Below are 13,263 nucleotides of genomic sequence, written 5' to 3' on the forward strand. Positions count from 1 at the left end.
TGGAAGGGGTGGGGGCAGCAGTAGGGGGCAGGTAGCGGCATATTCCCGTTTCACCGCAGGTGGCAAAATGGGATGGGCCACCCCTGTCAGGATGGAAATGCCTGTGAAGAAGTGGAGTGCAATAAACAGAAGCTTACAACAGCTTTCCCCAAACAGGTGGAGTTGTAGTCTGAAACATCCGGATGGAGCCAATGTGGATATTTCACCCCTCCCATTGCAAGAATCTGCTGGCAGTGTTTCAGAAAGGAGGGGATGGAATTTGCTCATCACTTCTTCCGCTCCAGCCTGTAGGAATCTGAGTGTTATCTGTATAGAGATAAGGAACTGTAACACTCATGCAGTCCAGCGTCTCCGATTGTCTTTAGTAGTTTATTTTAGTTTTGCAGTAGCTGTAGAAGAATAAAAGAAGTTATATTTCAGAACCGTCGTTCGTGTGTTTCATACTCTGCTGTGCTCCGCTGACTTTTGGAACTGAGTTTGGTGCTCACAGCTCTAAGTTGTGAGTCCATTGCACTTAGACCTGCTCCTTGCAGTGGAAGGTCTCTGGAAGTGCTTTCCCAGCTTGCCTGGCCCAGTCGGGGCTGAATAGGTTGAGCCCAGTCGTTGGCACTGGCTCAAAGGCGAAGCTGACATCGGTTATGGGGCCCAGTGGCTTCTGACGCAGATGCCAGATGGCAGAACAGAAGCTGCATGTTGGATTTATTTGCGGTGCCTAGAAGCAGAGTTTCTGGAGCTGTTTTCCATGCTGCTGCTGCTGCTTGATTTATGGATATATGTTGCTGGCTGCCAAGAAAATAAGATAGCGTCCCTGTTTGCCTGTTAATTGCACTCTGAGTGGGAGAGAGAGTGGCTGAAGGAGTCCAAGGCTTTATTTGTGTTGCACTTAGGGAAGTGTCTTGCTTTAATTAATAGCAGACATGGCCTGTGCACATTCCGGTCAGATGGCTCTATCCTTTCCTCTCCTCACGCCCAAGATCTATCCAACGTGGCAGGTCAAAATGAAAGCGCTTTTACAGAGGGAAAAGCTATTCCACACCATAGAAGATGACCCCCCCCCCCCCAGGAGGATGCAGATGAATGGCCTGAGTGGCATGTTGCAGACATGAGAGCCCGGGGACAATTGTTTTGAGTGTTTCAGACCACTTGTTGGTAAACTTAGAGGGTCAAGAGACTGCACGGGCTGTTTGGCATAAACTGAGAAATATGCATTTGAGACAAGGTGCTGGTTCCAGCGTGATTTTCTTCAAGAAGCTATGCAGGCTGCAATTAAAGAAAGATGGTGATTTGCCCAGCCATCTGTCCCAATTAAAATGCCTCAGACAGGACCTTGTTCAGCAAGACCTGAATATTTCAGAGACTGTGTTTGCAATGTTTATGATAAATAGCCTAAATGATTATTTTGATGGTATAGCTGCCCAAATTTCTACCATGCCTTCTGACCAGCTAACAGAAAATTATGTGTATAGCGTGCTCTTGAATGAGTGGGATCAATCAATCAATTTCCTTTATTCGACCCATAGTCAGAAATAAAACATTACACAATAAATATAATCTATAACATCATAGGGGTACATAAATAAGGTAGGGCCACAGTACTAGACCTCTCACAGATAACCCACATCAAGGCATTCAATTATACACTTCCGACACTTGAGTGCCAGCAAAAGGAATTTAGCCACTGACAAAGTTGTTTTCCCAGAAGACTTATTTAGCAGATATGCTGTCTGCTTTCCTCTTTGTCGGGAACTGAGCTGGGGTAAGTATGGAGTTATAAGATACTGTCTTAAATCGTTGTAGATGGGACAGCTCAGTAAAATGTGCTCTGTGGATTCTACCTCACCCAATGCAGTGGCATAATCTCTGGTCATATGGGACTCCTCCATACCTTCCCTTCAGAACCGCCGAGTCAAGAACATTCAGCCTAGCCGCAGTAAATAGTCTGCGGTATTCCACGTAGTGGATATCCGCCAGGTAGCGAGCTGGAGCAGCCGGATACAACTGCTCCCCCAGAAACAACCCAGGTTTCACACGGGCTATGTCCTCCTGTCTGGCAATATCCCTTAATCTTTAAGCGATCACCACCTTTGCGTGGCTATACGTCATGGACTCTATATAAAGGGGGGACAACCCACACTTCTGCACTTCCTCCACTATCTCCCCTTCCCATGGAGATTTAAAGTTGTCCCTCAGAATCAAGGGGGCCAAACCCACCGGTCTGAAACAGAGCTTGAGCCATAGCCATAACTTCGCTTTCAGGGCCACATACTTAAAGGCTTGATAACCGGTTTCCAATCTCATGATCGCGCCTGCCACGGAGGGGGGGATCCTGAGTATGGCCCTAAGGAATTGGGTTTGGATAGATTCCAATTTTTCAAAGTCCCTACGTGAGCCCAAGGCAATGCCCACCAGCAGAAGGAGGAGGACTTTCATTTTAAAGAGTCGCAAAGCAACTTTGACAGTTTGTGCCTGTTTCTTGGAGTACAGGGTTCTAATCACCAAGGCTGCTTTAGATGCGTTCGAGGCTATGTATTCTCTGTGCGCCAAGAAGGACCTATTTGATCTTACAACCTGACCCAGGTATTTGAAGCAACTGACCTGCTCTAAAGGAATACCATTAATTGACCATAAATTAGGTTTCAGTCGAGCAGCAAAGACCATTATTTTGGTCTTGGCATAATTTAGTTGGAGCTCGTGTTGGATCTCATATTCATGAAGAGCTCGAAGCATCCTCCTTAATCCGATGGGGGAGGTAGCTAATAGGGCGGCATCGTCCGCATACAGTAGGACATTCAAGGCTCGTCCTGCCAGTTTTGGTGGATGGAAATCAGCATTTGCCATATGCACCACTAGAATGAGTGGGATCGCAGACAGGCTGTTAGAGAAAGCCGGGACAATGCTGTTGAAAATGTGCCTAAGTCTGCAGCAGGGGAAAGTGAAAGTGCTGCTAAAGCTCTTAAATTGCGGCGTTGCTTTTCATGTGGAGCTCAAGGCCATATGAGTTTCCAGTGTAAGAAAACTTCAAAGAAGAAGGGCAACTTCAAAGGCAGAGGGGGAGGAGGACAAAATCCCCAAGGGCCAGCTACATCAAAGGCTTTGATCTCACGCTGCTCCAATCAACGTGGGTGGAGGTTTTTTTGTCATAGACTCTGGCTGTACCAACCACATGGCTAAAGATAAGGATCTCTTTGTTCATCTTGAGAAGCAAGAGAAAGCAATTCATCAGGCAGATGGAACTGTTTTCAGAAGTTTGGCTAAAGGAACTGTGTTTTTAAAGAGCCTTAATGCAACAATTAAGAATGTCCTGTATCCTCCTCATCTTCAGGACAATCTTTTGAGTGTTTCTCAGCTTGATTATCAAGGGTTCAAGGTGGTTTTTGCTGGATCTCGTTGCGAAATTCGTCGAGATGGCAAGCTCATTCTGAATACCAAATGTGTTAATGGTTTATATCAACTGCCTATTGTTACAGGTACAGCTGCTGAAGCAACTGAGAAGACATGCTGTAACATTTCTGTAGATAAGAATAAGAAGCTGCATGATCAATGTATTCATGAGTACTACCGTCTTTATGGTCATTTGCATTTCCAGGCAGTAGCTAAAATGCCAAGTATGGTTGAGGGCATGAAACTGAAAAATTGTCCTTACCACATGAAATGTGTTTCTTGCGCTGAAAATAAGGCTAAGCAAGCTCCCAAAGGTGTAAAATCTGGGAGAGAAGCCAAGAAACCTTATGAAGTCATACATGCTGACTTGGTGGGACCTCTAGTGCTCTCTAGAGGCAACTCACATTTTTTCATGGTGCTGATAGATTCCCATTCAAGATATGTTTGGGTCTATGTGCTGCAAAAGAAATCTGAAGCTTTCCCTAAGGTTCGACAATTTTGTGCATAGCTTAGGAATGTACACAATGAGAACAAAGATTGTTTGTTTACTGACAGGGGTGGAGAATTTTCTTCAGAAGAATTTGAGAGTTTTCTCACTGAACAGGGCATAGAGCACATTACTGCCACGCCCAGATGTCCATGGCAAAATGGTTTGTGTGAACGAGTGAACCAAACCTTGCAACAAGGTATAAGACCTCTGTTGCACGATTCGGGCCTACCCAATCCCTTTTGGGTCGAGGCTTTATCCTGTTTTTCTTATGTGTACAATTGTAGATATCAGTTCGCTATTGATTGCACCCCATATGAAATGCTTTACAAAAAGAAGCCATATGTAAAACATTTCAAAAATTTTGGTTCGGAGGTATGGGTGCACACTTTGCAGGACAACAAATTGAGGAAACGTGGTGAACACGGTATTTTTCTGGGTTATGAAAAAGGTTCCTATCGTGTGCTAATCACTGACACAAAGGCGATTAGGTTGACCAGAAGCATGGATTGTAATCCAAAATGGGACAGAGTTGGCATTTTTCAATGTCATCCCATGTCAGATGATGATGGTGCAAAGGCAGTTAAGAAAGAGGTAGATTCTGTTGTTGCTGATGATAATGCTGATGCCAACATAGATTCTGATGATGACACAGATTATCAAAGTCCAAAAGCCTCAGATGAGTCTGACACTTATTCAGACACAGCACCTTCATTTACATTAGGTCGTCATTCTCCCAAGGAGGAGGAGACACCAGACCCAGAGGATCAGAGAGTTTTGCATAGATCTGAAAGAACTACTAAGGCCATAGCACCTAAGCGGTTCTCCAAAGAGTTTGCTAAAGCTGCTGTTACTAGCAACTCTGGCGCGGTTTTTGAACCAGCCAACTACAAAGAGATTCAAAATCTGTCCGCAAAGGATGCCAAACCTTGGCTGAATGCCATGAAAGCTGAGTTAAATTCCCTAAAGCAAAATGATACTTTGGGAATTGGTTGCAGCAGAACCAGGCATGAAGTGTGTTGACAGCGGGTGAGTCTACAAGACAAAAACTGATCAGAATGGAAAAATAGTCAGATACAAAGCCAAACTAGTGGCACAAGGTTTTTCTCAAATACCTGATCAGGACTATCATAAGACATATTCACCAACAGTAAAGTTTGGGAGTGTTAGGCTGTTGATGAAAATTGCTGCTGAGGAAGGTATGACCATTTCTCATCATGATGTAAATACTGCATTTTTGTATGGAGCTCTCACTGAGAATATCTACATGTCACCGCCAGATGGTGTGCAGATAAAACAGGGAATGGTTTGTAAGCTGAAAAAATCCCTGTATGGTTTAAAACAGAGTGCATGATGCTGGCACACCAAGCTGACTGGAGTGCTGTTTTCCCTAGGTTTTCAGCAAGGGAAGGCTGATTCTTGTGTTTTTGTAAAAGAGTCCAATCAGCACAAACTCTACTGCATTTGCTTTGTAGATGATATATTATTTTTGTGGAAGAATGAGAATATCTACAAAAGCACTCTAGAAAAGCTGCAGAAGCATTTTGATATGAAAGACCTAGGAAAAGTCAGCAATTAACTCTCGCTAGAGGTAGAGAGAAATGCACAAGGTGAAGTTTTGCTGCATCAGACACGTAAAATCACTGGTATCATTGAAAAGTTGAACCTGAGCGATGCTAATGCAGTAGACACCACCATGGTCTCAGGTTATCAACATGATGCTGATGCTGATGTTTTTCCTGATACAACACTTTTCAGGAGTGTATTAGGCAAACTCAGTTTTATAGCAAGATGTACAAGACCTGATATTGCTGTGAGTGTATATCTGCTCAGCAGACATGCGAACCAACCCACAGTTCATGATTGGAAAGTGCTGAAATGAATAGCGAGATATTTAAAAGGAACTGTGGATTACGGACTGAGACTTACTAGTCAAAAATCTCGAGGTCTTGAAATCTATGCCGACGCCAGTTTTGGCAGTGACACAATTAATGGCAAAAGCACATCAGGTGTGTGCTATCTGTACAATCAATGCCTATTTGATTGGTCTTGTAGGAAGCAGGCAACAGTAAGTTCTTGCGAAGCAGAACTTAACGCCTTAACTCTTTCCCCATGGACATAAAGTTGTTACAGCTACTGTTTGATGATATAAAAGTAAAGGTCACTTGTCCTGTTCAAGGTTATCAGGACAATAAAGCGTGTATAATGTTGCTCCACTCAGAAGGATGCAAGCTGAGGACGAAGTATCTGCAGATTAAACTTCATCGAGCTAGGGAATGTATCCAAAACGGTATTGTAAAAGTGTCTTATATGCCGGGGAAAGAGATACCTGCAGATATTTTAACCAAAGTTGTTAAAAAGGAACAACTTTCGGTGTATGTATATAAATTGCGGTTATGTTAGATTCTGCAATGGTTGGCATGAAAAGAGGGAGGATGAGGATATTTCACCCCTCCTGTCAGAAAGATTAATGGCTGCTTGCGGAGATAACAGTTCGGGACTCCAGCCTGTCTTTTACAGGATTTATTGAGTGCAAAACTATGTACAGTGCGGAGGTTTTCAAAGCATGTCTGTCTCAATCACTAGCAGAATCCGGAAGTGCCCCACGCCTGTTCCCCCTCCAGCAGAGAAACCCCGGAAGCCCCCCTTCTTTTCTTTTCCTTCCGTGACAAACTAAGTGACGCAGACTGCTCTTTTCGCTCTCTGATAGCAGCCTTTGGATTCCTCCCTTTCTCATCTTCCGTGTCTCCCGACGGCCTTTCCTCCCCCGACTCTAACAAAGTACAGCTGCTCAACAGAGGAGGAGGCTCTCTGTACATTCCTGTCTTTCCCCCCTCCCCTGCAAAACGATCCCTGACACCTCCCATTGCAAGAATCTGCTGACAGTGTTTCAGAAAGGAGGGGATGGAATTTGCTCATTGCTTCTTCTGCTCCAGCCTGTAGGAGTCTGAGTGTTATCTGTATAGAGATAAGGTGACTGCTCAAGCAACTGTAACACTCATGCAGTCCAGTGTCTCCGATTGTCTTTAGTAGTTTATTTTAGTTTGTATGTCTGCAGCATCAATTCAAAGCATGTGTGGCCCAAAACTGAGTGGTGGAACAGAGGTGCTATTTGTGTTGTAAACAAAAATCAATCTGCCCTTTTCCCCTTATGGGGTATCCAAGAGCCCATATAAAGTCCTTACATGTGTTCCCTATTGGTAGGAGAAAATAACAGAGGCCAACCAGAAAATATTGCGAAGCAAAGCTGCTAGCAAGCCTGATCTTTATTGATCTGTTGTCAACAGGGTGCTGCCCTCACATGCAGGAAAGGAGGAGGACCCCAGAACAAATGTGTGCCTGCCCTTATATAGACATTTTAAATTCCCTGCCCTGGAGCGCAAGACCACCCCCACAAACATCGTACATACATCACAGAAAGGGTGGTCTACAGCAGAAATCTGAGTCCCTTGTTTATCTCCTGTCGTTGTTTATCTCCTGTCTGGCAGGTTACCTGTTTAATGGTCACTTGATTGGATTGCCTGGGGAGCCTGGCCAGTCTTTTGTAATGATAAATAGTTCCTGAGCCAGGTCACAGGCTCACACCCTATTCAAACACAGACAGACATACCCTTAAGACAGAATTTGTGAAGGAAAAGACAATGGGGAGGCTTTTCCATTTTCCTTTGACCTTGCAGAGAAAACATTTGGTCAGTTTGGGAATCAAAAGTGGTTTTAGGTCGGTCTTCCTGTGCTGATCTATGTATGTGCTTGGTTGGTACATTTATGAACATTTCTTATATATCTAAGACTTTAAAATTCTTATCACACTTGCAGGTGGTCTCAGGTTCAGTTACCCAACATTTCCAGCTTTTCCAGGTCTCTGGTGGCTACCTGGTGTCTGTATAGACCCCTAACAAAAGAGATTCCATCACTTTCCAAGGTACTCTGTTACACAGTTCTGCCACATCTGTGGGCTGATTTTCACTCTGGCTGAGATGTAAGAGCAGGAGGTATTGTGTAATGTTATAGGTAGCTTAGAGTATATCCATGTTCTGCCGTTTTTTGGTTTTTTTTAGTTAATGCCTTTCTGTTTTTCAGACATCTCTTATCCAAACTTTGTTCCTTACTGTGTGTTACTAATGCATGTTAAGAGAATATTGTTCCACATCTTATCTGGTGTATCTAAGTGTTTGCTGTGCCAGTTATCCTAAGCTAGACCTTCTAATGCAGCTGTAGCCACTATGATGCCCTGAAGATATTCTGGGGCAACTCCTGTAATGCCAGGCCATTGGGCATGTTTGCTAGGGTTGGTGGTAGTGGAACATCTGGAGGGGACCATAATGTTTAACTGGGAGCACAGAATGCTTCCTTTGGAAATGCATGTATTTCACCACCCCATATACAGGGGTGACCACAGAATTCATGTCCTGTATGCCTGAGACAGCAGAATGAGCCGCTTTGAAAGCCTCTCGCTGATTTGGATGGCAGGGATCAGTAATACTAGTGTGTAGTTTGGCCCCATATGCAGTATACTTTTAAATCCACTTTAAACAGTCATGCCTTTCCCCTAAGAACCCTGGAAGCTGTAGTATGTTAAGTGTTATGAGAGTTGTTAGGCCTGTTTCCTCTTGGAGCTACAATTCCCAGAGTGGTTTAACAGTCAGTCCCTCTTGCCCTGGGGAGCAGAGAGAGTTTTAGCTCTGTGATGGGAATAGGCATTTTCCTACAACTCCATGGAAATAGCACCACGTATCTCAGATAATTCCCAACAACTTGAGGGTTTTTTAAACTTGAAAGGGCTTTTAGAAAACTTTTTTTATTGTGGTATGCAGTTTAACTTTGGTCCTCAAGAAGATTTTATACAGTGGTATTTCAAGGACAGAACAGAGAGCAGCCTTAATTGACTGCATTTACTTACAGTAGATCATTGAAATGAATGGACCTTAGTTAAACACATTCTGCTCTGAGTAGAACTGGGTACAACCCAGTGAACTCCTCTGTCTTGCTCTGATTCCATGTTTAATCTTGTTCCTAGGCCAAAATCAAAGCCCGTGACCTACGATGGAAGAAGAAGGAAGAGCTGCTGAAGCAGCTAAATGACCTCAGGGTGGAACTCTCTCAGCTGCGGGTCGCCAAGGTGACTGGTGGAGCAGCCTCCAAACTTTCAAACATGTGAGTTCACCACCACAGCTGTGCTACAAGCCCTGACATTTTGGGGACCTGGGTGCCTGATATTTGTAAGCAGAGCCTTTCAGCGTTGGAAGCTTGCAGCCCTCCCTTTGTTGTTTTCACACAAAGATTAAATTTGCTGCCTCCCCCCCAACCCTAACTGCCAAGCTTTTAATGTTTCTATGCATAACTGGCAGCCTCTCAGAGCAGCAGGGAGAGTGTCTGTTTCAGACTGGTACAAATTGATGGGTCACATCCACACAATACATATAAAGCACTCTTACACCACTCCAAAGAATCCTGGAAACTGTAGTTTACTAAGGCTCTTCCAGCAACTCTCAGAATCCACAACAGACTACTGTTCCCAGGATTATTTGGGGAAAGGGAAGCGATGACCATTAAAGTGGCATTATATGTATGATGAATCTGCACCCATGGAGGCAGACCTCTGCTCAGTGAGTAGCTCTGACTGCTAAATTTAGCTTCTGTATTCAGGAGCAGTACACCTTTGATTACCAGGTGTTGAGGGCAAAGACTCATCTTGCTTTTGATTTCTCCCTATGAAGTTGGGTTGGTCACTGCTGAATATAGGAGATTGCTAAATGGACCATTGGATTCACCCATTTCTTAAGCTGAATAGGTTGGGTTGGCCCACCCAAGTAACTGACACCACAGCTCATTAGTACAGCACTACTTTGAAGCCATTTTACCCACTTACCTTTTTAGATGACAAGGCTAACACACGGGTTTATAGAAGTCCCTGCCCCAGGCTTACAGTCTAAAAGACACAACACGAAAGAAAAATGGATAATAATAAGATAATAATAATAATAATAATAATAATAATAATAATAATAATAATAATTTTTATTTATACCCCGCCCTCCCCAGCCAAGGCCGGACTCAGGGCGGCTAACAACCAATAATAAAAACAAGTTGAATGAATACAACTTAGAAAACAAGATTAAAATACAACATTAAAACATTAAAACATTAAAATGCAGCCTCATCACAGGAGGAGAAAGGAAAAAAGAAAGAGGGGGAGGGAATCAAATTGACTCCAAGCCAAAGGCCAGGTGGAACAACTCTGTCTTACAGGCCCTGCAGAAAGAAATCGGATCCCGCAGGGCCCTGGTCTCATGAGACAGACTGTTCCACCAGGCCGGAGCCAGTGTTGAAAAAGCCCTGGCTCTGGTTGAGGCTAATCTAACTTCCTTAGGGCCTGGGACCACTAGGGTGTTGCTATTTATGGACCTTAAGGTCCTCTGTGGGGCATAGCGGGAGAGGCGGTCCCGTAGGTACTGTTGGGATACTGCCAGGGAGACAGAGTCCATTATGACCCCTCGTCGTCTCCGTTGCGATCCATCAACCTCCCTTAGACACGCAGTATCATTCAATTAGCGACACGAGCTCCAGAAATAGCTTGCCACATTCCAGAGTTGGTGCACGCTCTATCAGCAGATAATGCACAGCGAAAGATGCACACAGGAGAGCATTATTTTCAATTTTATTCAGCGTTGGTCAGAACAAAGAAAACATGACTGCCTGCTTCGGTGTCTCAGGCACAGAGAGAGAAACGAAAGCAATAGACAAAACATAAACTTCCTGTGAACAGGCAATACGCAGACTCTGTGAGTCACAAAGCCACTTCCGGCTTGCCCCAGGAGGTGGGGTTGCGGGCGTCACGCCCACCCCACATGAGCGGGGGCTGGCTTAGCCCCCGCGAGAATAGGAATGGGAATCCCGGGGGCTTGCCCCTATTTAGTGCCGGTGCGAGGAGGCTTGCCCTCCTTTCGCCGGCTGGGACCCCACGTTTGTTTCCAGCATATCAGCTGTTCCTGGAGATCTTATCTGCGTTGCCTGGAGCGTTCCTGCCTTGCTTCCTTGTTGCCTTTGTTCCTGAGCTGCAGGGCACCTCGTGGAATATGCTGTAGCTTCACAGAAAAAGCTCCCTTTCTTTTACTGAGAATTTCCAGCATTCGCTGCTGGGGTTGCTTGATTTCTAAACTGCTTGATTTTCAGGAGTTGTTATCTCTAGTTGGAGCTGAAACCAATTTGGGGGTTTTCTCCTTCTGGGGGTTTCCCCCCTTTGCGCTCCATTCCAGCTGCTGTAATTGAGCTAAAATCACTGTGTGTGTTTGTGTGCTTTCCTTCCAGCATCTCTTTCACGTCTACAGTTTTACAGGGAGCTCTGTGTTTCAGTGCAAGTTCCCTGCCCTCAGGAGCTTGCCGTGCCTGCTGCTGCATGCCCCCTTCAGAGGAAGTTATTCAGCTTTGTGAAGCTTTTTCTGGTGCTCTCGGCTGCTGACTGCCTGTTCTGCAAGGAGCTCAAGGAAGAACGTTTGGCTCCTCTTCCTTATTTCCACGGCCGTTCGGAGGACGCAGCGCACCCATCCAATCAGGTTTTGCTGTTGGGGCTTCAGGTTTTAGCTAGGGGTTTGTGCAGGGGAGCGTGGTGCAATTAGGCAGAACGGCAGCTGCGGGAGGAGAGTGGGCTGCGTTTTGTGCCGGTTGTGTTTGTTTCCTGCCGGGCTGAGGGGCAGAATTACTGGTAAAATAATCATTTCAGCAGCATGCTTGAGGGGGTGAGGGGCTTCCGCAGGGCATCGCTTCCTCTACAGGCTGTTTTATTTTCGCGCGGAAGTTTAGACTTGGAAAGCGTCGGAAGCTGCTGCGCCGTTGCCGGGCAACCAGCGCGCCCCGGCCGCCATTCCATCCGCCCATGCGGCATTCCGGGCGGCCGCCATTTTACTATAGGCATTCCACGTGGGAAGTAATTTTACAAACCCTCCCTTTTAAGCCTTACCGGCGAGAAAACCAGGGAGATAATTAACGTCCATAAGGGGTACGTGGGGAATGCCTGTAGGTTTGGCTCTTGAGGCTGCGGAATTTTTTCCGTGTTAAAGGGCTAGCGTAGTGTTTTCGCGCTAGGCAATGGGAACGCATTACGGCCACCATTTTGATTGCCCACGTGGCCTTGCGGCGGCAGCCATTTTAGGAGAGGCAAAACCACGTGGGAGCTATCTCCTTCTCGAGTGCCCCGCACTTTCTCGTTGGTTTTAATGCAAAGCAATATAAACAAAGGACATAAACATAAGCAATATAAACAAAGGATGATAGCGCAATTATTAAAAGAGCCTAGCTTAAATAAGAGCGCACAAGGGGCTGCAGGGAGCCCCTCCTCTTGGTGCATAAGCTTGTACAGTATAGAGCTGGATACAGCGTCTCTGGCTAGGCTGATCGTAGAATTAATATCCTCTAATTAATTTGACTGCTTTGGTTTATACTTACACTCTTAAGAATTTCATTCTGGGAATTTACGAAACTCATTTAAATTAAATTGAAGCATTAGTGCACAGTATATGGAAGTCAAATTATTTCATTCAGCTTGCGGTGCTTTGTGGGTCTGTGTCATTTACTCTCTACCTAGGCATTAAGTTTTTAATTTGGTATAGTCAATTCATAGTTATAAGGAAAAAGAGATCCGGGTTTTATATCATTTGATTTATTAAAGGGCTTCTTCGCCCGCAATCTCTTGCAAGCTTTGCATACAGGTTTATAGGGAATCTAAAGTAAATAGCTCATGTCTCTTCTACGTTCATCTTTCTGGTATTTCATCTGTTAGTTTATAAGTATATATTTAATCTGGCAATTTAATTCATTTGGTTGATTTTGATAATAGTGCTTAAGGGCTCTTGGGAGCTTCGTTTTGCTTATAGGTTGTTGCATAAGTTTTTAGAATGTTGGATTATTTGATTGTTTTATTATTTGATTGTTGTTAGCCTCCCTGAGCCTGGCTTCAGCTGGGGAGGGCGGGATATAAATAAAATTTATTATTATTATTATTACTATTAATTTATCATTTTTCATTGCTGTATTGCTGGGTTACAATTTATAATTCTACCTCTAGGTTGCTGCATAGCTGCTCACTTTATCAAAGGTTCTCTTCTGTTTATTATAGACTCAGTATTGCTCTAAATACATTACTTTCAGGTATGTGCTGGTATTTTGGACTGCTATCCGGTGCGGATAATACTGAGCTACGGCGATATTGTTTGCAGCTAAATACAATTTGTTAGAGATTGGTTAGGCATCTTTGGGTCCTTTAAACTTACCAGTGAAGACAATACTGAACTACCGTGTAATTGCTTGCAGCTCACGCATATAATTCAAGCTAGTTGGCGTTGTTTTTACTGTACCAGGCTAATTAAGGATATCAAACTATGTCTCCTCAAGAGAACCGG

The 13,263-nt window shown here is 44.4% G+C and overlaps 1 protein-coding gene across 1 annotated transcript in view; it reads left to right on the top strand.

Annotated features, from left to right (window-relative positions):
* The window catches only part of LOC310668866 (large ribosomal subunit protein uL29-like), a 455,615-nt gene that overhangs the window by 321,585 nt on the left and 120,767 nt on the right, over positions 1-13,263 (top strand). The window contains exon 2 of the mRNA XM_083422227.1: positions 8,885-9,022. Within this exon, the coding sequence (XP_083278353.1) occupies positions 8,885-9,022 (138 nt within the window). The remainder of the gene's footprint in view (positions 1-8,884; positions 9,023-13,263) is intronic.

Source organism: Podarcis tiliguerta (assembly GCF_965153285.1).
Source record: "Podarcis tiliguerta genome assembly, chromosome: W".
Lineage (NCBI taxonomy): Eukaryota > Metazoa > Chordata > Lepidosauria > Squamata > Lacertidae > Podarcis > Podarcis tiliguerta.